Below are 23,622 nucleotides of genomic sequence, written 5' to 3' on the forward strand. Positions count from 1 at the left end.
TAATACTCTGCCTCTCTATATAGAGTCCTGTTTATGAAATGAGCAGGTTTGACATATCAAGAATGCAGCCACTTTTAAACAATATAAAACAGAGAACACAAAACATCCCTAGGACCTCACACAGATTTCTATATTTACACGGCACTTTACATACTATATATATATATCAATTATTTGATCAAATCTTCAAAAATATCCTAAGTAGTTCCTTTATAGCTGCAGGAGTTACAGACCACCTTCTGCTGTTATATGTTAATTGTAATTTTTTGACAAAGGAAGAGCGAACTGCAGAAGGTGCTAATGCTACAAAATTAAAAATAAAATAAACAAATAAAATAAAACTTCCACGAGGGAACCTTAAATGAGTATATTCGTGAATATTTTTGCACAAACTCAGTGATCAGCGATCAGCTGTGGGGTTTATCAACAGGGGGTTTATTGGGAAAGTCACAGGCTAGTAGGTCATGTGTGGCCAATGTTGGAAGTAATAAAATCTATACATCTGAGAGGCACACTCTACACCAGAAAATATGGTGGCTTGTTGGATTCTGTTCCATTCCTCTCATAGAGCCTAGAGAATCATGTGTCTGTTTACTGGTCTCTAACCCCTAAATGCATAGTCTAGCCTCCAACACATCAAGGGCAAGAAGGTATTGCCCTCTTGATAAGCAGGGTGTATGGCTGATGTACTGTACTGTATATCTTTTGAATTTTACCAGACTTAACATTCAACAGCTTAAATCACCTCATCATCTGTGCTTTATCAACTCTCTAACCAGTGATGAATGTTAGTGCTTATGCAGCAGTCTAAACCATTTGAATATATCAAAACATTTAACAAATATGCAAAATCACATATCTGATTTTAGAGTGATATGATTTTTTTTGACAATCATAACAGTATCTTAGCCATATTGCCAAAGAGGCTGAAACTTTCACCTTTTTCAGCAACAATGTATTCTGCAAAGGAGTATAGACTGAGACATGTTGCAGTGGTGGAGGCCAGACACAGAGCTTTGAGCTTTACTTCAGAATCAGCCATTCAAATAAGCTCGGTGGTAAACACATTCATTTGCTTGACACAGGTGCATTACTGCGGTTAGCATTTCACTGTGGATCACTTCATCCTTTTTGTCTGTACCCACCCAGAGTAATCATCTCTTTGAATATAAACAAGATAATAGCACTCTCTTTTTCAGTGGTCATGTCCATGCCATGCTGTATAAAGAGTGATTTAGCTGAATTGGCTCTGCTGATTGAAAGCAGAAGTACCTGCTTTCACACAGCACAAAGGAGATTTAACCACCTGATTCTACTAAACTCAGCAGCAGCTGGCCAGATGTATCCCACTCCAATCGATTAGCTGGCTTATAGAAGCTCCAAGTGGAGTATTTTACTGGATGAGTAACTAAAAAGTCCTCAGATGTACTTTTAAAGTGCATTCCAACTGAATTTGTCAGCATTTTCAGGTGATTTATATTAACAAAGATTTTGGTTTGACTTAACTTGTATTCTCGGAAAATGCATAAATTCTAAGTGTTTTTATCTTCTTGAGTAATTGATGAATCTCTCTACCTTTGACACTCCTTGTTATGCTCACCTGCACTGTGTACACCACCTGTTGCCAGACATGCAAAAAAAATCATTTTCATATGTTGAGGTTTCCAAACCCTTATTTAAATTTAGGCTTTGAAACCAAATGGCAGCCAATACTATTCTAATTAAAAAGCAAGCAAAGATAAAACACGTAGTTCAGGTGGGTAGCTGCGTCAGCATGCATAGGCTGCAAAGGAACAAGTAATAGGTTTATTCCACGCTGGAAAAAAAAGAAGAAAAAAGAAAACACAACGTTTCTACCGTTAAAACACATTTATCTGAATCGATTCTTTTATGTTGATGTTATGTTATGTTTTTTGTGAGATCAAGGACTTTTACCTTCAGAGGAATGCTGACATTAACCATTTCTGGAAATATGTAAAAACAACAACTCAGTTTTAAAGTGGTGAAAAATTTCCAGCAGAGAGATTATGCTCTTCTCCAAAGTGAAATTTATTTTGCTAACTGATAATGAAGTTGCAAATGAGTCTCTAAATCAAGTGAGATCCATTCATAAGGTGCTCACCCCCAAGAAGGATCCATGATCAAGGTTTTATAAGTTGAAACGCTGGACATTAGCTGACTGGAACAGGAAATCCTTAATTTCATAGCCATGAGTCAAGACGTGAAAAACACACAACTGGAAATTCCAAAAGGAAGCAGGAATACATAAAAACAATTAGTGATACTAATTTTTTAAAAATGAAGACAAAGAAGGCTGGGAAGTTGATCTATTGGCACTGGATTGCCGACATAGGTGCTATCTGCATGGAGTTTGTATGTTCTCCTTTTGTTCGCGCGGGTTTCCTCCAGGTGCTCTGGTTTGCTCCCACAGTCCAAAGTTAATTGCATTCTGGGAAAACTGGCCCTCATGTGAGTGTGTGTATGGCTGTGTTTGTGGCTGGATGTGTGTCAACTGGACAGCAGTGGGACTGGCAACCTGCCTTGCACCCTGAAATAGATGAAGCAGTTGGAAAATGAATGGATCGCCAACAAAGAACAAGAAGTCTCCATGAGCTGAACCTTGAGGAGCAAGTACCTTCTCAAAACTGTTGGGTATACCCAACAAACTGTATGGGAAAAGGCCATAAACCATATATAAAATGATTGTTCGACAGTTCTTAGCAGATTAGTTGCCTCTTGTTTTAAAAAAGACACTATTTGTGCCTTGGAATTTTGATCCTGTGTTTTGTTGCAAAAACAATGTTAAACATTGTTAAACAATGGAATTATTGTTGATGATGGTGCACCACAGTACATCTTTTGTGCCAAAATTCAGAATTTGAAGGAAACGAATTACATTTCACCGAAGCAGAGATTGAAAAATAATAATGATAGGAAGCAAAAAGATCAACTGAAAATATTTTTTTTCAAGTACTGGTATCAGTCAATAGAGTAAAAAACAGCTTTTACTGAAAACAATGTCTCAAACTACATTCCCTGAAACAAGAACTTTCCCATGTGACTCTCCAAATGAAAAAATATTTTCTCACTACGCGTCCAAAAGAAAGTTGTATAGTCTTTACCATTTTTAATTTCCATTTTCACAATGGAAAATAGTTCATTTTGAATTACCAACGAAACAATATAATAAAACTTTTATATTATTTTAAAGGGTGAGGTTAATAGGAGTGTTACTTCAGTTATTACGTGTAAACATCACCTTATAAATATTACCATAAGATGGAAAAATAAGCCGGTGTGTGGTCTAATTTCTTCAGAAAGAATTTCTTACTCTCTTTTTCCGAAGCCAAGCCTATATCCTGCTTCCTGCTTGTATCCTCCCTATACTGCAATAATAATCTTTAAAAATGCATTACTGTGCAAAATGGTTCCTAATTATTCCTGGAAATATTGGTGTGAAGGTTCAATTTTCATTCATTTATTTAGAGTTTTTCTTTTTTTATGTTGTTTTGTAATGTATGGTGTGTAGTGAAGCCAGCCAATGAAAGAACTTATAAGAACTAAGTAAAGATTTAGCTTTCCACTAGCCAGGTCATAATCTGACCTAGTTGGTCCTTATTTTCTCTGTGGGAGATCATCCCACTCCATTGCAAGCAAGCTGAATTTCTCAGTAAAACTGACTATGAAGTAGATACAATATGTGGCTTCTGTCTTACTGTTTCTCACTAGATTTCACCTGCAGAACTATATTTAACAATCTTCAAACTTTTTCATAATAATAGAACTGCTTTGGCAGTATTAAACATGAGCTGTGCTCGAGTTAACACGGTCAGGATGCAATTTCTAAGTTCGCTATGCAACTTGTTCCAAATTCACATGTAAAACTGAATCTTGGAACCAAAACTATCAATAATTAAATATCTGTAAGTTGAACAATTCACCATTGTCTGTATTTTAAGGTTGCATCTTGTTGGAATATGATTCCTTAGAAAAAAGGATAAAAGGTACTGCTCACACAGTTATTTTCCTCAGATTTTCACTACACTTTCACATTTATAACCACCTAGCAACAGCAGATAATCATGTGATGTTGTATTACAGAAACAGAGAATCTTGAATCTTGATAAACTGGATCTTTTTAAGTGGAATTCAACATATTTCTTAGAAGTTGCTTTATCTAAGTCTTTATGCAAACACTGTGTTTCATAAAATATCCAGAGGCACTTTGGGTGTTTGTTGGTTAAGTGGAAAACATACCAGAATGCTTAACAAATTATCAACTTGATTTGAGATATGTAAATGGTAATAAGGCGGGAATTAAGTTTACTCCAGTGAAAAGGCTGGGTGTTTTCCAGAGCAGAGAAGAGGTGTCAGATGAAGTAAAAATGCTCTCAGGATCTTTAATCAATCCTATGGTGTCAGTAAAGGGTGTCTGTGTAAATTCTGAAATAATACATGCACTATTCTTTTTGTGTTTGATAAAGTACTAACACAGGTTTGTTGGAGTCTTTAAAGGGATTACAGATTTTACAATTCCTGCTGTTTTTAGCTGAGTTATTTTTGCTAGTTGTTGCTGCTTGTTTGAAAATAAGAATATAAAAAAATACAAACATAAGAAGAGTTACAAATAAGAGGAGGCCTTTCAGCATTTAGTTGTCCATATGTAATTAAATCTCATTCATTTGTTTCTTGAAAGAAGATAGGGTATCAGTGTCAAGAAAATGGCTAGAGAACTTGTTCTACAGTATAGTCCCAAAACCCTGAGTGTAAAAAAAGTGCCTTCTATTTTCAATAATAAATTCTCAAAGTTCCCACATGTGTTTTCTGGTTCATGTTCATGTTCATGTGATGATTCTGAGGAAATTTTGTTAATCGCTTTGAGGATTTTGAACATGAATCATGTCCCTTCAAAATCTCCTGAGTTCAAGACCAAGATGTTTCCAAGACATTTTTGTATCTTGCTGTTTAAAATTGTGAACAATATAATAATAATAATAATAGCAACAACAACAATAATAATACACTCAATTTTATATAGCTCCTTTAGAAGTTGCACACCAAAGTTCTTTATCATGTTTAGGTTTGATTTGCCCATTTGATACTTGCCCATAACGGAAACATGAAATTCTATATTATAGTTTAAATGGAGGACACTAGGTTTCCTTGGAAGAGTGGCTTTGGAAATTTGTGAATATCTGTATGAGTCCAGAAAGACCTCTTGCCATCGTATTTCACTAAAACAGTTTAACAGTTTGTTGATCATTCACTCCTAGCATCTTTAATCTTAGGGTAAGCTTTTATAGCCTTTTATTTGGATCCACAAAACATTAATCAGCATAGTTTACTGCCACAATGCACGTGCAAACACACGAGCTATGAATGCAGTGGACACTCATCCTACAGTGTCAAGCCATGCAATTCTTCTCATGCTGTAAGACCCACAGTAGAGTCAACAATGGATGGTGGACAGATGAAGATCTTAATAATGATACTGCAAGATTAGACTGTCTGTCCATCAATCAATCAATCAATCATGGACTACAGGACGCATCGAGGAACAGACCACGCACCCATTCATATCAGCGGGTCCGCAGTGGAGAGAGTCAACAGTTTCAAATTCCTAGGTGTCAACATCACAGACGATCTAACCTGGACCCACCACACCAACCTCGTAGCCAAGACATCTCGGCAGCGTCTATTCTTCCTCCGCAGACTAAAGAAGTTCGGCATGCCGTCAAACATCCTAACAAATTTTTACAGGTGCACCACTGAAAGAATCCTAACTGGTTGCATCACTGCCTGGTATGGTAACTGCTCTGCCCGTGAGCGGGAGGTACTCCAGAGGGTGGTGAAACTGGCTCAAAACACTACCGGCTGCGCACTACTGAACATCGAGGATATCTACTCTGTTACAGTAGATGCCTCAGGAAGGCCAGGTCTATCCTCAGGGACCCCAGTCACCCTAACCACCAGGTTTCGTAACAGCTTCTTCCCCCAGGCAGTAAGACTGCTAAACAGCCAACCACAGCAGACGCCTGCGGTTACCTTCTTGAACTGACAGGTGCACTGGCTACCCCCTGTCACTTGCACTCTCAGGACACATACAAAGAGCGCTAAATACCTCCTATCCTTCTGTTACTTTCGCACAATCTGTAAATTGTATTGTAAATTGCAATTGTGTAATTTATTATATCCTAATCCCTATGAATTCCTGTCCTTCTACTCCTCTATCCCTCTCAACGAGCTTGTTGACAAAACATTTCATTACCAACAACACCGCTGTATGCTGTACTGTTCATGCATTGATAAATAAACCTTGATTGATTGATGTAGGTATATTTAAACATTCTGTTTCTTAACCCATACTCTACGTTCAGAAAAATTAGAGCAAAGTTTCTTCTGGGGTAAAAGTATAAAAAAATCAAGCAGAAGTCCTGCATTATTATGAGCAGTAAGTAGATAAAGGATAACTAAGAATGACTGATCTAGATATTATGACAGATCACAGCAAACTTGAGCTTTCTGCCAAGCATTTCTTTACATTCCTCTGCCTGAAGAAAAGACAATACTGTAGGAAGACCAGCTCATAAGAAGAGACATATTTAAACACTTAACAACAGAAGAGTTACAAGTGGTGCTTGGTTTATTTTCAGACCCTGTGGTTTTGGAACTCATTTATACAGCTGTAGGGCAGCCAATTTCTAAAACAATGCAGTAAATAACAGACAGAAATGTGCAAGCTGAATACCCAATCCTGCTAATTTGGTTGACAAGTAAAATATTTGTGCCTTGCTAGTCAAAATCGAGAAAAAATAAAAATGCAAGTAGTTTTGACAGCTTCCAAGCATTATTATAAAATTCTATTGTAAACCAATGTGACAATAAGGTTGCTACGGAGCAAAGGTAGAACGCAATTATTTCTATCTACATTAATATGAAGACCATGACAAACCAACTACAGTAGCTTTTATGAAACAAATACAGTAAAGAAAATTAGCAGTTAAGTTTCTACATAATGGAAGTAATAAATCATATACTGTATGTGCTTAATGCAAAGGACAATAACTGAGCACTTACAAAAATAAACTGCACTATTGTACTGATGTACAACTCTGAGAGTACTACTTTAACTTTACTGACATTAGCCAGATGTTAAAAAAATAAGAATCAAGATGCTGCTACACTAATAGCAACTAGTTGTGCTGTAAAATGTGTAAACTGACAGATTGGTCAGTGTGTTGGCCAGGTGAGAAAAATATATTTTTAAAGTATGCAGCAAAGACTTCTGGACTAATTTTAACAGTGTATTTTTCATTGTCATACTAAGGTACCATCTTTAGTACGTTGTGCAAAAGGAGTACAATAAGATAAAGGAAGATTAAAATTTAAATTGCATTATTCCCATCTGATTAGATATTAATTGGCTAGTCTTTCAGCAGTAGCAGTTTGAGATGTAAACATTGTTTTTAATGATTTACTAAGATGAAATGTTGAATTGTGTTAATGGATAACGCTTTAAAGTCTACAATTAAAGCTGAGCCTTTCATGACAAGAAGTCTGAAATGCCAGAATAATATGGTCTTTTTTTAAGCCATAGGAATCGAAAATAATCCATGCACATGGGTCGAGAACTGGTTAGCAAAACAGGAAACAGAGTGCTATTTTAAGGGGAGTAAGCTCTAACTAGGGAGATGTAAGTAAAGGTGTGCAGCAGGTATTTGTTTTAGGACCATTGCTCTTCCCAATCTACTGTATATCAATGATCAAGATACTGGTATAGTCAACCATCCAGTCCAATTTGGTGATGATTCAAGATGCTGGAAGAAGCAAACACAGAAATGGAGACAAGGGAATTCTGAACAGACTTAAACAAAATCAAGGACTGGAATGACATTTGGCAAAACAATTCAACACTGATATGCAAGAGCAAATTGATTCACGCTGGTAGTAGAAATACATTCTATATATAGCACATGGGTATTTCTGAGCTGCAGGAAGTTACACATGAAGGAATGTCGATTCTTTATGTTCTCTTCAAAACAATATGTGGAAATAATAAAAAAACAGTACACAGCACAAGTGTACATTTAAATGAAGGAACAAGATTATACTATATTGTATATGGTTTAAACTTGACACTACAATTTATTTGGTTTCAGTGCTTTTATTTTGTTGTATAGGATTACAGTTCTGGAAACTTTGAAGCCAGTTGTGCACGTGATGATGCATATCCATTTTGGAAATAAATACCAAAACCTTTTGTTTTAACTGAAATTCAACTTAATACTCAAACTGAAATTACAAAACAAAATGGAGGTCAGGTGGTCATCTTAGTTCATGCAGGTATGTCACTGAACCATATTTTAACTGTATTGTTACTAGATTGATACCTTTACAGGTTTGAAGTTAATTATCCAAACACATTTTAAACAGGAAAGGTTTGTTTCTACAAGAAGCTAATATTTTGCTGTGGACATAAAAACTCTCAGAACAACTTGTGAAGTGCAATAGTGAAGCACATCTAGGTGTTGTTATTTTTCAGTTCAATCTGCTGTGTTTCCCAGGACAACTTTCAAAGTTTTTACGAATTCACAGGTCATTCATGAGGATCACCAGTTTTTGTCATGAATTTGTTGATCTATCTGACTTTAGGCAATAGCCAAGTTCCAACACACTTGGGAGCCTAATAAAATGCAAACCTTTTGCAATCATGAAAGTTCTCTGAAAACTAATGTGTGGTTTAAGGTTTCCATTCAACCAACACAAACAAGGTGAATAGGTCAGCAATTGCATGTTTACCTTCTTACTTCTTGTTCATAACACTTACCAGTATTTTACTTTGTCCAAAGCTGTCATTACTGTACATACTGTATTATACCTGTTTTGTGTTGGATAATAATAATAATTCCTTACACCTGTATAGCACTTTTCTGGAAACTCCACTCAAAGCACTTTACAGGTAATGGGGACTCTCCAGCACTCTCATCACACATCAGCTCTCAGTGGGGAGGAGAACAGAGTGATGAAGCCAGTTCATAGATGGTGATTTTTAGGAGACCATGATTGGTAAAGGCCAATGGGATATTTGGCCATGATGCTGTGATTACACCCCTACTCTTTTCAAGAAACACTCTGGGATTTTTAATGACCACAGAGAGTCGGGACCTTGGTTTTACATCTCATCCAAAGGACAGCACCTTTTTACAGTATAGTATCCCTGTCATGATACTGGGGCATTAGGACCCACACAGACCACAGGATGAGCGCCCCCCACTGGCCCCACTCAGAGCAGCAACCTTAGTTTTTAGATTCCCATCCAGGTACTGGCCAGGCTTACACCTGCTTAGTTTCAGTGGGCTGTCAGTTGTGAGTTGCAGGGTGATACAGGAGCTGGCTTAATAAATAAATTCATTTTCTGGCTATACAACAGCACACATGCAATACACTTAAAGGAAGCAAAAAGATAGAAAAACAAGCTGTAAATTGACCCAGCAAAACCAAGTCGTAAGCAAAGTTATACTTCAAAAGAAACTGGATAGTGAAAAGACATGTCTTAAAACAAGTTTAAACAATTTGAACAATTTGCGTGCTGTACACTCGAAGGTTCTACTGCCCCCTGTGTGGAGTGTGGTTCTAACTTTTCTTATCTTTATGTAGATGAACACATCACCTCTACATGCCCGTATAAAAGTATTGTTGATATCTGAACAATTTAAAGAATGTTTTAGTAGGTTATCAGCAATTTATAATCAACCACAGGTGAAAACCAAACATCACAGCTGTTTTTCACTTTACTGAATTACAAATAATGTCTCTGGCTGAATAAGGATAAATCCCAGGATCAGAATTAAAAGACCTGGATCAGAATTAAGTAAGTTCCCTGATCCCTTGACAATAGTTTGGGCAATTGATTAGTAGTATTTTATGCACACCATCACAACTTCTCACTATGTAATATCCAATCCGAATAATTGGTTAGTGATGTTTAATTATTAATTAGGGGTGAAAATATGTGCTGTGTTTCTAAAGTGTTCTGAGTGTGTGTTTACAGTCATGTGTACTGGCAAAGCCTAAGCTTATTAGCAATCATTAATAATAGAAATATGTATGGCATTCATAAACAATTCGCCATTTGGCTTCAGATTTCGATTCCTTTTTATCATTCTAACCTTTTTTGTAAATGATTACATACATTAGATGCATTCTTCTTTAACAGCTCAAAGAAAAAACAATCAGTGAAGATTCAAACAAAACCCCCAGTTAATACCAGATGTTCCTCCTGTTTAGGCCAAGATTTACCATTACCCTAGTTATTTGCAACAACATGAAATAAAGTTCTTTATCATTTTTTAAGCAGGATTTAAATATCTAAGCTTCTGATTTACTTGCCAGTCACTTGTTTAAAAGCACTCTAATTGCAGGCAAAACAAAGGCAAGTGCCATTGCGTTTTGCTTTTGACTATGTATGGGAAAAAAGATGAAGGAAGAGAACCTTTTAGTCTTGAGCTGAGAAGATAGTGCAGGGACCAGAAGTATTTAAAATCCTCAAAGGCACTGACAAAGACAACCCAGCCGAATTCTTCAGAATGAACAGTAACACACTAACCAGAAGACACAAGCGGAAACTCCTAAGAACAGGAGGCACTTTTTTATCGGAAGAGGATGTCTTGAGGACAACAACAAAAGATGATGATCGTCCTAAAAAAGTAAATTATAACAGAAGTCATAACCCCTACGACGTTTTGAGGTTGACCACTAGTTGATTTAACATGCATCTTGGTAAACCAGTGGAAGGAAGTTTGCGTCTTCTTTAATTTCCAGCCTTTGTCTGTCTTTGTGCAGACAGTATTTATGACATACTGCATGAAACATAGGCATGAAATATCTTTCCTATAATTATAATTATGGGCGGCACCGTGGTTAGTATTGCTGCCTCACAGTGCTGGGGCCCTGGGTTCAATTCTGGACCTGAGTTGCTGTCTGTGTGGAGTTTATATGTTCTCCTTGTGTTCGTATGGTTTCCTACTACAGTCCAAAGACATACTGGTTGGTTAATTGGCTTCTGGGAAAATTGGCCCTGGTGTGAATGTGTGTGTGTTGTGTTTGTGTCTGTGTGTGTCTGCAATGGACTGGTGTGCCATTATGGGTACAGTATATCCTACCTTGCACCTGTTGTCTTCCAGGATAGGTTCCAGCCCTTCTGTGACCCTGTACTGGATACAGTGGTAAGAAAATGAATGATTTGAAAATTACAACTATTAGAGAAATTATCATAATTGGGTATTGCACATCTTGCCTATTGAAATGAATTCCGGAGCACTATACAGCCTCCCTTCTTAGTGTATTTGACATATTTTATTGAATCCTGAGATAAACTGTTAGCACACATTTCAATTATATTTCTATACAACTAAAAAAACTCTAGGTACAGTACAGTATATTTCAGGTTAATGTCATGTTTTTTGCTTTATGGGTTGCAAGCAGATATTTAACAATTCCTTACAATCTATTACTGAACCAGACAATAATGTATTATCTCCTAAAATGTAGTTGGACGGCTCAGCTTCAGAAATACTTGGCATCCCTTTCATGTTATAAGACCGAAAGCTCCTATACGCAAATGTGAATCATGCTTTCTCTTAAACATCTTTGGTTCAAAACCCTCTTAAGTACTGCCTCTTGATCTCTGGTTAACATCGGCAGCTGTGAACTGCTGATACTTTAGCCCCTACTTTCACATGTTGGAACCTAGCACCATATTCTTTAGTCAGCTGTGGTTATTTCTCTTTTTGTTATTTAGTTGGAATAACATCTTAGAAAATATTAAAAGACATGACTTGAAAGATGCGTTTTCATTAACATGTTTATTTGCGTTATTTGATATTTGCATTGTTATCTATGTACTGTATATACACATTGTGTTATTCACAATGGTGATATAATACTCTTTTATTTCAATACTTTGGTATTAAATATGATTACATTCCTGATTTACTTTCCCTCCAAGCGATTAAATACACAAAGGAAAGTGGAAATGTACTTGCATGCATATCTGAGACTTGGATTTAGGCTGGTTTGTACTTGTTTAATAGGTTTTTATTTAAAACCTGTGGCATTGTTATATCTTAATGGTTCAACTTTTGGTTTTTAAAACAAGCTGAAACACTGATGAATTTTTATAGGAGGTTAAGAACCCTTATGTCTTTCATGAACTTTTAGACTTTTACATTGTGTAGGCTTGTGCGATTGTGACCGTGTCATAACATTGCTATGCAAACTTCTCAAAGGCTTGTTCCAACAGCAGCCTTGGGCTTCAGAAAGGAGATTCTGCTGCAAAATGAAAAAAATTCCCCTCAAGTGACTCTTGTTTACCATGGAGCTGATTTTTTTTTTCTTGAAAGATATATCCTTTATCAGGTAACTATGCCTGTGGCAACAGGTGTGGCCCAGGTGTGTTGACCAGATACCTGTTTGTTAAGGTAATATTTTCCGTATGCACTTCATAATATCAAGCGATTGGAAATCTGATACGCAGCTTGCATTGTACCGGGTTGCTCTACATCTTACATTTTAAAGAAAAAATTGTTTCTTCATTCCTGCCAGGATGGATTTGTAGGCACATAATGAAAAATACATTCCTGTGATTTCATAAGGTTTTTCAGAAAATGCTTTCTTTCGTTCACTCTCCCAGAGTCCCTTGAAGAATTTCATCATTTATCCTGCAGTACCGATGAGCTGATTCTATTGTTGCTTCTCTAACACAGAGTCCCTTATGGTGACAGAATTGCCTAGGAACCATGACAGCCTTAAATTTCCAGCGACAGGAAGCCTGCTTTTTGGCAAAGTAGAATTTACCACTGTCAGAGCAGGTGCTGTGTGGCTGGCCGTTGGGAGGTGCCTGAGAGATGACGATTTCGGTGATCTGCACATGCCACAAAGCAACAGTCTTTGACTGTATCACTCTGGACTGAACATGGACATTCTATTAAATAGATCATAAGAACATAGGAATGGTCAAGGATGAGAGGAGGCCATTTGACTCACCTAGTCCATTTGGTTGTCATTAGTTAATTGGTCCAAGGATCTCATGCAGCCATTCCTTCAAAGATACCTCAGTACTGACTTTAACAAGATGACTAGGTATTTTATACCACACTCCCACAACCCTGTCCCACACTCCCACAGTCCTGTATCACACTCCCACAATTCTGTTCCACAATCCCACAATTCTGACCCACGCTCCCACAGCCCTGTCCCACATTCCCACAATTCTGTCCCACACTCCCACAGTTCTGTCCTACAGTCCAACAATTCTGTCCCACACTCCAACAGCCCTGTCCCATACTAACACAATTCTGTCCCACAATCCCACAACCCTGTCCCTCTCTCCCACAGCCCTGTCCCTCTCTCACAATTCTGTCCCACTCCTCAGTCCCACATCGAGGCGCCAACCTCTTGACGATAGAACCAACTACCCCACAAAGGTCTCGCCTTCCCACCTCACTGGATAAGTGAGGAGATGACAAGAGAAAAGTCAGACTCTGCTGAAAAAGAAATGTGTTTTACTGTCAGGTTGTACAATGCAAAACTCACAAACACAAAAAAATATGAAGTAAGAGGATTTAGAAAGTTGAATGGAAAATTAAACATCCTTCTGTCCATCATCAGAAACATTCTTGTTTCTCTTGAGTCATGGCAAACCTGGAACCTGTCCTGCAAGTACCTGTATAAGGGTGAAAAGTAGGGTGCCAGCCCATTATGCTAGGCACAAGTGCATCACAAGGCATGAATACTCACACACAACAAAACAGGGACAATTCACAAGAGACACCAGCTCACCTACTGCGAATTTGAGGTAAAACTGGAGCAGCCAGAGTAATCAGAGGCAGAACATGCATGCCCAAGACAGCTGAGGCTAAGGCACTGTGCTTATTTACCCTACTGTATACTGTATATCCTGAAAAAGAAAACAAATATAAAGGTTATAATACAGGTAAAATAAACACGCATGCCAAACAAGACATTCACAAATGTGCAAATAATAAAAACTGCTTTTATTCACGTAATGAGGTCCTATTATGTTCTGGTATCCAAATCCTTTGCCGTGTGTGAGCTCCAGATGATATTGCACAGTTTTGTTTTTCATAGCTTTGTTCGTGATACTAGTATAAGAATTCTAACCTGATGCTGTAATTATTTCTGGAAAGAATTTACACATGTCAGTAACAAAAATTTGAGTAATGAAAAACAGCAGCTTGCAGGAAAAAAACAGCTCACCAACCCTCCTCTTCCTATCACATAAAATACCTTAATGTATTTTCTGGCAATTGTACAATAATACTCTACAGATACATTATAGGTTTTATTAAAGAAAATGATGGGAACACACTGTAGAGAGTACCTGTATTTATAGAGTCACGTTTACATTAAAAATAATGTCTGATCTGGCTCTCTTAGCTATGATAGTTTGGATGTTAATAAAAACCTTTTTGTTTTTGTCCCTGAGTGATACTGTAGCCTAGGAATCAACTGTGTTGCCAGCAACTTGCAAATACACATGATAAAATGGTTCATAGACATTTATCTCAAATTAACCTTGTACTTATTCCTGAGAAGATTGTATGTATTAGGTTTTCTGTTCTGGCATCACTTATTGACACAAAGATTAAATTATATGTATATTTTTTATTTCATTTTTCATTTTGTGTATTCAAATGCCTTGGGGGATACTTTCAAAGATAAAACTGCTAATTATTTTTATTGTGTACAGCACCCACGCAGTCTGAAATTCCCAATTGTCTTTCACCTTTTGTCTTTTCTTTGCAGTTTTTGCTGTTTTCACCCAAAGAATTGTGTTCAGTTTGAACCTTCAAATTCTGTTTACAAAATACTGGGACATTATTACCTTTGCAAGGCACTGTATATTGCAGTCTTAGCCTTCAGCAGTGCATTTACAGTATGTGGCAATGCTGATACCCATTTATACAGCTGGATAACCTGGACCAATTCAACCCACAATTTTAGATTGAACTGAATAGGACATGCATCGACAGTATTTATTTTAGAAATAAAAAAAATGTAATTTGGAAAACCAGCCTTACAAAACTGTTGGAACACGAGCATCTGGTTCCTGGTTTTCAAAACATGAACAATTTTATTGACAAAGGTTTTACCATCATAAAAGAACACGTCACACTTACTGTACGTGTAATGATAAATTCTACCAAGGGAAAAAAATGCATTGTGTTGCTCCATTGTCATGGTGATTCTGTTTCACTGAATGGTGAAGAATGGTGCCTTACTTCTTACCATTATTGAAGGTAGTGTGGGAAAGGGGTATGTGCATAGAGCAGTGGTTTGTTAATACAGTATGAATCCACTTTCAGACAAGCACCTCCAATAAGTTTCAAAAGTTGACTCAAACTCAGAAGAATACTGGTAAAGGGATACAGACTGATTATATTGTTGTTGCTGATACTAATGAATGTTTACTTCCTGATTAGGACAAAGGAAACATTTGTTTTTTTTTTCATGGTCAGAGATCTATTTGCCTGTGACACAGAAAGTAAGGAATGCCCTGATTTGGTAAAGTCATTAGCCACTTCATGAAAAACAAATGCAAAATACATCCATCCATCCAACTAAAATGCTCATCTTTAATTCTCACCATGATTGTAATATGTCTGTACCGTATCTCTTCACACATCTTATTTTGAGTGGCTTTTATAATGTATTTTAAGATAGAAATATTGTGAGATTCATTAGTTATTCATACAAAATATACATATAAAGAGATCGATATTTACCATTACTACATAACAGTTTGGTATTATCAAAACTATCAAACACTCACGACACTTTCTCTGCAGAACAGAGTATCCATTTATTGTGGTTATTTTGATCTTTTTACATACTTACAGGAGTGACTTTATAGTCATCAATCATCTCATCACTTCACAATGTCTTGAGAAACTTGAAATGCTGCATTGCTGTGTCTACCTGCAAAACAGACTGTATTTAATTGTGCCCTAAAACCATCTGGAGGGCAGCAAAGAAACACTGTGCATAGTGTTGTGATGTTTAATGCTCAACATATCTGAGTATGCAGGCCAACAGGTTTTTAAAAGTTTTCCAACATGGTTAAAATCTCCTCTGTGAGTCCATATTTTAAGACCATACCCAACATTATCAAATGAATTGATAATGTTGTAATAATTGTAAGAGTTCCCCCTTGCCCCCATTCACATTCATTGTAAACAAGTGTCGCACAGACACCTGGCTCCCAGTCATTTTGACACTAGATTTCATTAAGAGGTTACGGTGGTATGGACATATCATGAGGAGGGATGTTGAGGAAGTAACAAAGAGGGTAATGGAATTTGAGGTGGAAGGTAACAGGGGAAGAGGCAGGCCTAGAAAGAGATGGATAGATTGTGTGAGAAAAGATATGGAGGTATGTGAAGTATTGGGAAGATGTGCTCGACAGAGACAAGTGGAGAAGAGCAACCAAAGCAGCTGACCCCAGGACAGTCTGGGGCTTAGGCTGTGAAAAGAAGAAAAATTTCATTAAGAGCCTTTCTAAAACCAACATGTTGGAAATGCAGCCTTTCGTGTTGACAATGTATGAGGCCACTGGCTTGCCTCACTTCAGCTACAAACAATCTATTCTTTCCCTATGCTGTCTGAATGGGTTGTATTCAGAAAAGTGCACATTTTAATCCCAGTGGATTCCCAGTCTTATTGTGTGAAACACTGGTAAAAAAAAAAAGTTTTCAATGCTGTTCTATTTTAGCTTTGTTGTCATGGTCTGCTGCAGTTTTTAGCTTTCAACAATGAACTCACCTCCCCCTATCTACTCCCTTTCATTAAAAATGCATCACTGTGTGTCTATGCCAACTGCTGTTACTCTTTTTGTATATTTTTATTAATGGACACATACAGTATACACATACTGTACAACCTGTATCATGTAATTGAGCTTGCAAAATATCATGATACAGAAAATACTTCCAGTTATGTTTTTCTCAGCTGACAGAAAACTGCTTTTGTAAAGGGGACTATACTATACAGTAGCTACATTTTGACAACTTTTTCTTGTTTATATTATTAATTATTGACCCGGCATGTTCTTCAAAATGCTAAACATTCTTGTCAAAGTGTTTCATTATTTTTAACTTCTTAAACTTATGAAAACACTGTGCCTCAGGAAAGGAAGGGAATTAACAGTTAAAGTTATCAGACATACAAATGTTTTCAAACATCAATAATGTTGATAACACTTAAAATATATGCAGGGGAAAAAGCACTTTCATTATACATACACAGGACTCTGAAGTTTAACAGTTAACTCAATTACAACTTTGAAGCATTTTTAGTTTGAAAATACAACTTAGTGAGTTTCTTCTCTAACTCAAATGTTTATTTATGTAAACTTGATTGTGACTGTTGATTGTAGTCACTCTTTCAGGTTCTTATTTAGGAATTATAATTTACTCAAAAGATCGAATCACCATCCTTATTTAACTTAATACAGGCAGAGTGGTCAGTCTTTAGTAAGGACAGGAATCCCACATACAGTAGGCTTGGCACAAATAGCGACTCATGTGTGAGAGTAGAGCAAACACCCACCATGGATAACAATGTAAAGGACATACAGTAGCCTGTGATGGAAATGCAGGATGATAGACACTTAGCTAGCTGCATTGATGCGCTACTCTAACTTTGTTTTTGAGAAGCAATGTTTTTCAGTGACGAATGTGTCCACAAACATGTACAGTACAGAGTCATTCAGACATGCAGAAACCAGAGTCCAAGACTTTAAACTGCAATCCTTTCAAAGGGGGTGTAGCACCTGGATTGAAAATCAAAACAAAAGTTAATGAAACTGACTTTTAATATCCTGCAATGCATGCTTCAGTAAAATTTAAACTAAATTTATGATCATATGTCCTTGAAGTCTGTTACTCACATATTCTAACAAGTGTGGCAGCAACTTCTTACAAATGTAGCGGTAATTCATTTCCACACATTGCTCTGAAATCTGTGTGATATCATTCATACAGTATATAGTTCAAGTAGGTAGCTGCGTCAGCATGCGTGGGCTGCAAAGGAACAAGTCAAGATTTATTCCGTGCTGAAAAGAGAAGAAAAGAGACACGACGTTTCAGCTGTGGAGCCTTCTTCACATTATACCAATATTGTTATCAGTACTTACCATGTTAGTAAAAAATTATATGATCTATAACGATTACACATAAACAGTGTATGCAAGTGAATGCTACATTTCCAAAAGTTTGGTTAGGAACAACTAATCTTTAAATAAGAGCTGAGATCAGTCTTGACATTTAAAACCTTTTGAGCCTTGCTTACCTCTGCTCATTCCATACTTGTTCTGGAAGGCCACTATATTTGTAAAGTTACATTTGGTTTCTGTAGCTATTTGTCACAAAAATCAAAATGAGCTAATTATTCTTTTAAAAGGGTTTAGGAATATTTGCTGGGGTTTTTTAAGTTACAAATATAATAATCAAAGTTAAAGATATAATAAATTATAATATCTTATCTGCATATTTGTATTGTCAGAAGAGTATTTCATTCCTTTTAATTAAGCCATATCCACGGCACACCCTTATGAGTTTAAAATCTAAAGATCTTGCCCGATTGACCAATTGAGAGGCCAGGGTGCAGGTGCAGTAGCATTAACCTGTTGAGGCGATAGAGTGAGTAATTATAATGAATAATTTCACAGAAGAGCTAATAGCAGCATCCAGAGGTGTGTGTCAGGACTCCATCCTTACACTTACTTACATGCAGCAACACCTCTATACAGGGAATGTGACGATCATTTGTTTTCCTGTCTTTAAAGAACATCAATTCTAACAGACTTCTTTTGTATATCTACTGGCGAGGTATGACCTAATAACAGCAAATTGTTCTAAGGGTTTTCCATTTAAATATACCCGATTAATAGAAGGGAGAAAAGAGAACTGAGCATGCAGCGCCCTTAGTAGCTTGTCCTTAGTGCTGCTTTCCTCACGGGGCGTGTGCCTGTCTGGGACAGACTTGCGCAGCAGAAGCACAAATGCCAAAAGAGCGCTACCGAACACAACGCTGTGCTTGTACCGTGCAGGTTGAAAATGGGATTAGAAAAAGAGAAATGTGAAACCAGCATTATCATGGACGAAGACGAGTTCAATAAGTCCATTGAACCAATTCTACCTAAGAAGACGAAAGTCCGCACCGGTCCAGACAGAGACCCGCATGACATAAACTCGCACTTAAAGGTAAGCGAGCTGGAGAGAAACCGAGTCTAATCGCTCGGGGGAGGAGAGTGTTGGCAGCTGTCACATTACATCTTTGCTTATGTTATCTCGCGTTAACTTTTATTAAAAATGCCTTAGTTGTTCTTTTTGTCAGTACAAAGACGTTAGTTTTAGCTTTTAATATATTGACTGCACAGTTTGTTTCGCATTTGTGACATTTTAAGAGTTCCAGTACTGAGCTCTGTGTAACACTGCGGTACAAATGGTATACTGTTTCTTTCCTGTTTATTGATGGCTAACTGCAATAGCATTCAGTATGTTGAAGGTGTAATAGCATAATTTATTCTTCTTTCTGCAGATTAACTTCGAGGATGTCGTTGGAGAGCCGGACACTACACACAGCTTTGATAAAGTGTGGATAGGAAGCCACGCTGTGTTCGAACTGGTTAAATATGTGTTCTACAAACTACTGACAACGCTTCTTGCAATTCCTCTATCTTTTGTAGCCGGAATTGTACTCGCAGTCCTGAGCGCCTTACATATTTGGTATGATATCGTGTTATTCTAAGCTGCTAGAGGCTCTGAGCCATTTTCAACCCCTGTCTAATTTCCTGCGTTTTTACCTGGTTTGTTGGCAGACCATGATATAGAAAGGCCCAGGAGAAAGACATTTTAGCGAGTTGATCTTAGCATTTATGCTATGGAGCATAACAAACATCAGATACGTTTATCTTTCAATTAGGTGGGATAAATATACCAAAGCTGTGAGTTTTGGGTTTCGAAGGAGGAGTTTGCAAGTTACACTTTACTATATTTGGTTTTCTGTGGTTTATACCAGCATTCTGCTTTCAAGCAGCAAGGAAAAAAAACTTCCAAGGGTTAAATAGCCTGTTATGACAAAAACCGCCTTAAGTAGGAGTGCTATAATTTTAGGAATACTGTGTATTTTTACACTCTCAAAGCACATCACGTTTCACAATGTTATGTACACTATACCTCAAAAGTTTCAATGGAACAAAAAAAATCTAAATAAAAAGATACATTTAAAAGTATTTGGACAATAAAATTGAAGCATCTTAGATAAAAGTTAAAATTGGGCTGTTCCAATATCTTACATTTGAATTTTGTATAAAAATTGGTAGGTTGGCAGCACTGTCATTGAATGAAAGGATTTAAAAAATACATGCTTTTTCAAGTCCATATTTAGTGCTTTAAAAGGACATGGTCTGTTCTTCATACCTATGTTCCAATTACAGTCATACTTATGAAATATTGCGAAAGTATAGATGGTTTCTAAAATTTTAAAGACGTTTCAGAGGTCAGAACACAACATTAAAGAAACACTGATAGAGGCATACTTGATATATAACCTTACAAAGAACAAACAAATACAAATAGCCACACAGATACACAGTACAGTTTCTTTGAGTAAAACATCTCACCATTAACTAGACATCACTTTATTGGTCATGACTACAGCATATAAACAGATTGCAGGTATGAACTACTGCTCTTGCAAACAAGTAATGCTTGTATAATAATTCATACTGAAGCTTTTATAACACCATGCAATTTAGTATAGTGATACTCTAAATTCATAGGGGGTTGCATATATCCAGTGTTATCTGATGTGCGCATGGGAGTCCTCTGAATGTCATACCATCTTCCATTTTTCCAGGGTTGTGATGCCATTAATCAGAAGCTGCATAATGGCGCTGCCTTCTGTTCAGTCAGTCTGGATAAGCCTGGTGGACATATTTATCTCGCCCTTGTTCCGGAGTATGAGGAGGTGTTTGTCTGTTGTCAACATCCAGGTCTTGCAAAATTAACCAACGCCTGCTTAAAGAAATAACTCTAATAATGATTGAAAAAGCAGAAGAAAGTAGTTTTAATTTGCGACCAACTTATTCCTTCTCATTCCATTTTTCTGAAGCACGTAGCATTTGCATTTCGACTATCTGGTGCTGGTTTAAATGCAAGGATGGGTACGTTATCTCTAGGTGCCAGAAGTGTATGATGTGTGCAATACAATACAGAACAACTGTTTTAGCTTTATGAATATTATTTAGAGAGATATGCTCATTTGAATGAAATGTATGTAGAGTTTAATACAAGGCTGTAAATAGGTAATATACTGTAGATTGGCCTGATAAATGTTATTTTCAGTACTTCCTACTAACTATATATGTTGGATTTTTTTTTTACTTTAGCAAATAATATCTTTTGATACACTCTAAGTTAAAAAATACTGCTTCTAATTTAACATGAATCAATTGTGAGTGAGTGAGGTCTGCCATAATAAATGCCAATGTGTTTTATATTAAAGGTTTGTGTTAATAGACACATTATCTGTTAACTGGGGCTTGCTTTTAGTTTTCTTTTTTCTAAATGTGATTGTATATTTGGTTTTGCTAGTGTAATAATCTAAGAGTAGACCGTAAGGCCTAAAAAGTAACATAAGAGGAAAATGTAATCAAACTTTCTCTCTAAATGCACCTTGCTAGAATGCAAGCTCAGAAAGTATTTTAGGCAACACGGTTAACAAAACATCTCCTAATATCAACCAAAAAATTGAGCTGGATCTTAAAATGTGGTTGAAGGTCAGACGTTTCTACATTCTAAAGAAAGCAATATGAAAATATTAAAAATGACTATTAGTTTTAAAGGATTTACACTTTCCCACATCACTTAGTTTTAAACTAAAGACACCCTTCTCAGTTTAATCTCATGTTCAGTCTTAATATTTTAAGAATGTCCTCTTTTGGTTTCTTGATTTACAATGGAACCACATGAAAGAAGTTGCTAATTAATAAACAATTAATAATCAATAAACAATTGTGCCAAGCAACATCTACTGTACTGACAAAAGAGAGCTCCCTTAAAAAGAAGTGTGAATACAGCCAGTATCAAGGGGTTTTCATTTGCTCTGACTTACAGTACAGGGAATAAAAAAATAAGTCTGTAACTAACCTGAGTAATTAAAAACCCACTATTCACAGATAGCAGGTCATAGAAACCTCATATTTACCCCTGACAGTTAAGTCCAAAAGAAGCAGTAGAAATAAGTTTATTTTTTTCTATTTATATCATTATATTTTTATATTCTTTAAAAAATAATAATGGAGATTATAGGGAAACATTGTGAGCATATTGATAGTTTTACATGCTGTAACGTAACAGGGCACATAAAGTCTGTGTATCCAAAAAGAACTATTTCATTTTGTGTTTCTCAGATTAAATTTAATATTTCAGATTCTATTACATGTGTGATTCTGTACATTTTTCTTCGGAGGGTACTGAAAAAGAAGGCAAAGGAGGTTTTACTGTTATCTTCTTCTGTGTAATTGTATTAGACATACAGTAGTTATTTATGCTAATTTTAAAATTATGTAGCCAATTATATACTTTTAAATGATTTGAAAAAACTGTACACCTTTTCTTCTGCCTCAGATGTATATAATAAAGCTAAAGCACATTTTTAATTAAGAAAATAATATCCACAAGATTATTATATTTTACAAATAAATTATTCATTTAAATATCTCTTAATGTGCATTGCTGTTTTTTTCCTCACCTGAAACATACTGGAGGATATTACATTGTGTTATTTTAAAATAAAAAAATGGAAAAGAAATGACAAACCTTGAGAAAGGTTTTGATTAATAATTATCTATACAATTTATATTTTTGGTTAGGCGCATTTATTTCCGGTGCTTCATAATAATTCATCAGTAGACTAAACACTTCTTATCCACTTCCTTAGGCTTTAACTGAAAGTAATGTTTAAAAGAAACAATTTAGTTTTCCATTGTGGAAATATGGTTTGGTTGATCAAAGGATCTCGATTTTGATTAATGAAGAGATATTTCTGGAGGAATGACATTCACAATCATCCTTAGATGTATAATATTCACTCTGTCAGCTAACATTGCTTTGTTTTGTATTAATGCAGAATATCAGACTGACAAGTTCCCTTATCTCTTGAGTTTATTAAAGGAAGTGAGTTCCTTCTTTTCAACTGTCTCAATCGCACAATCTATATATCTTCTGTATATGAATAACCTTGTTAGAGAATAAGAACTGGCTTACACATTAGTGTAAATGCAAAAGCACTGGCCCAAATATACAGCCACTTCAGTACCTGAAGGTTATTCTTATTTCAGTGTTGGGTGGGAAGAACTTGCTGGCCAGCCAAGTACAGTTGTGGTTCCCTTCAATCTGCAGTCCTGATTCCCCATGGTAGTGAAGGATCATTCCAAAATTAAAGAGGATAGAGAAGTACAAACAAAAGCACAGGTACAGATGCACAACATGAAAGGACAGATTCCACCCATCTCATAAGGATTGCTTCATGAGTCCC

The 23,622-nt window shown here is 36.4% G+C and overlaps 1 protein-coding gene across 1 annotated transcript; it reads left to right on the forward strand.

Annotated features, from left to right (window-relative positions):
* Positions 1–19,096: 19,096 nt before the first annotated feature.
* Positions 19,097–22,896, forward strand: cav2 (caveolin 2). The gene is made up of 3 exons (XM_088924275.1): positions 19,097–19,283; positions 19,621–19,808; positions 20,941–22,896. Exons 1-3 carry the CDS (start codon positions 19,137–19,139, stop codon positions 21,089–21,091), a joined length of 486 nt encoding a protein of 161 aa, XP_088780401.1. The 5' UTR covers positions 19,097–19,136; the 3' UTR covers positions 21,092–22,896.
* Positions 22,897–23,622: the final 726 nt, after the last annotated feature.

Source organism: Atractosteus spatula, chromosome 8 (genome assembly GCF_055471065.1).
Source record: "Atractosteus spatula isolate fAtrSpa1 chromosome 8, fAtrSpa1.hap1, whole genome shotgun sequence".
NCBI lineage: Eukaryota > Metazoa > Chordata > Actinopteri > Semionotiformes > Lepisosteidae > Atractosteus > Atractosteus spatula.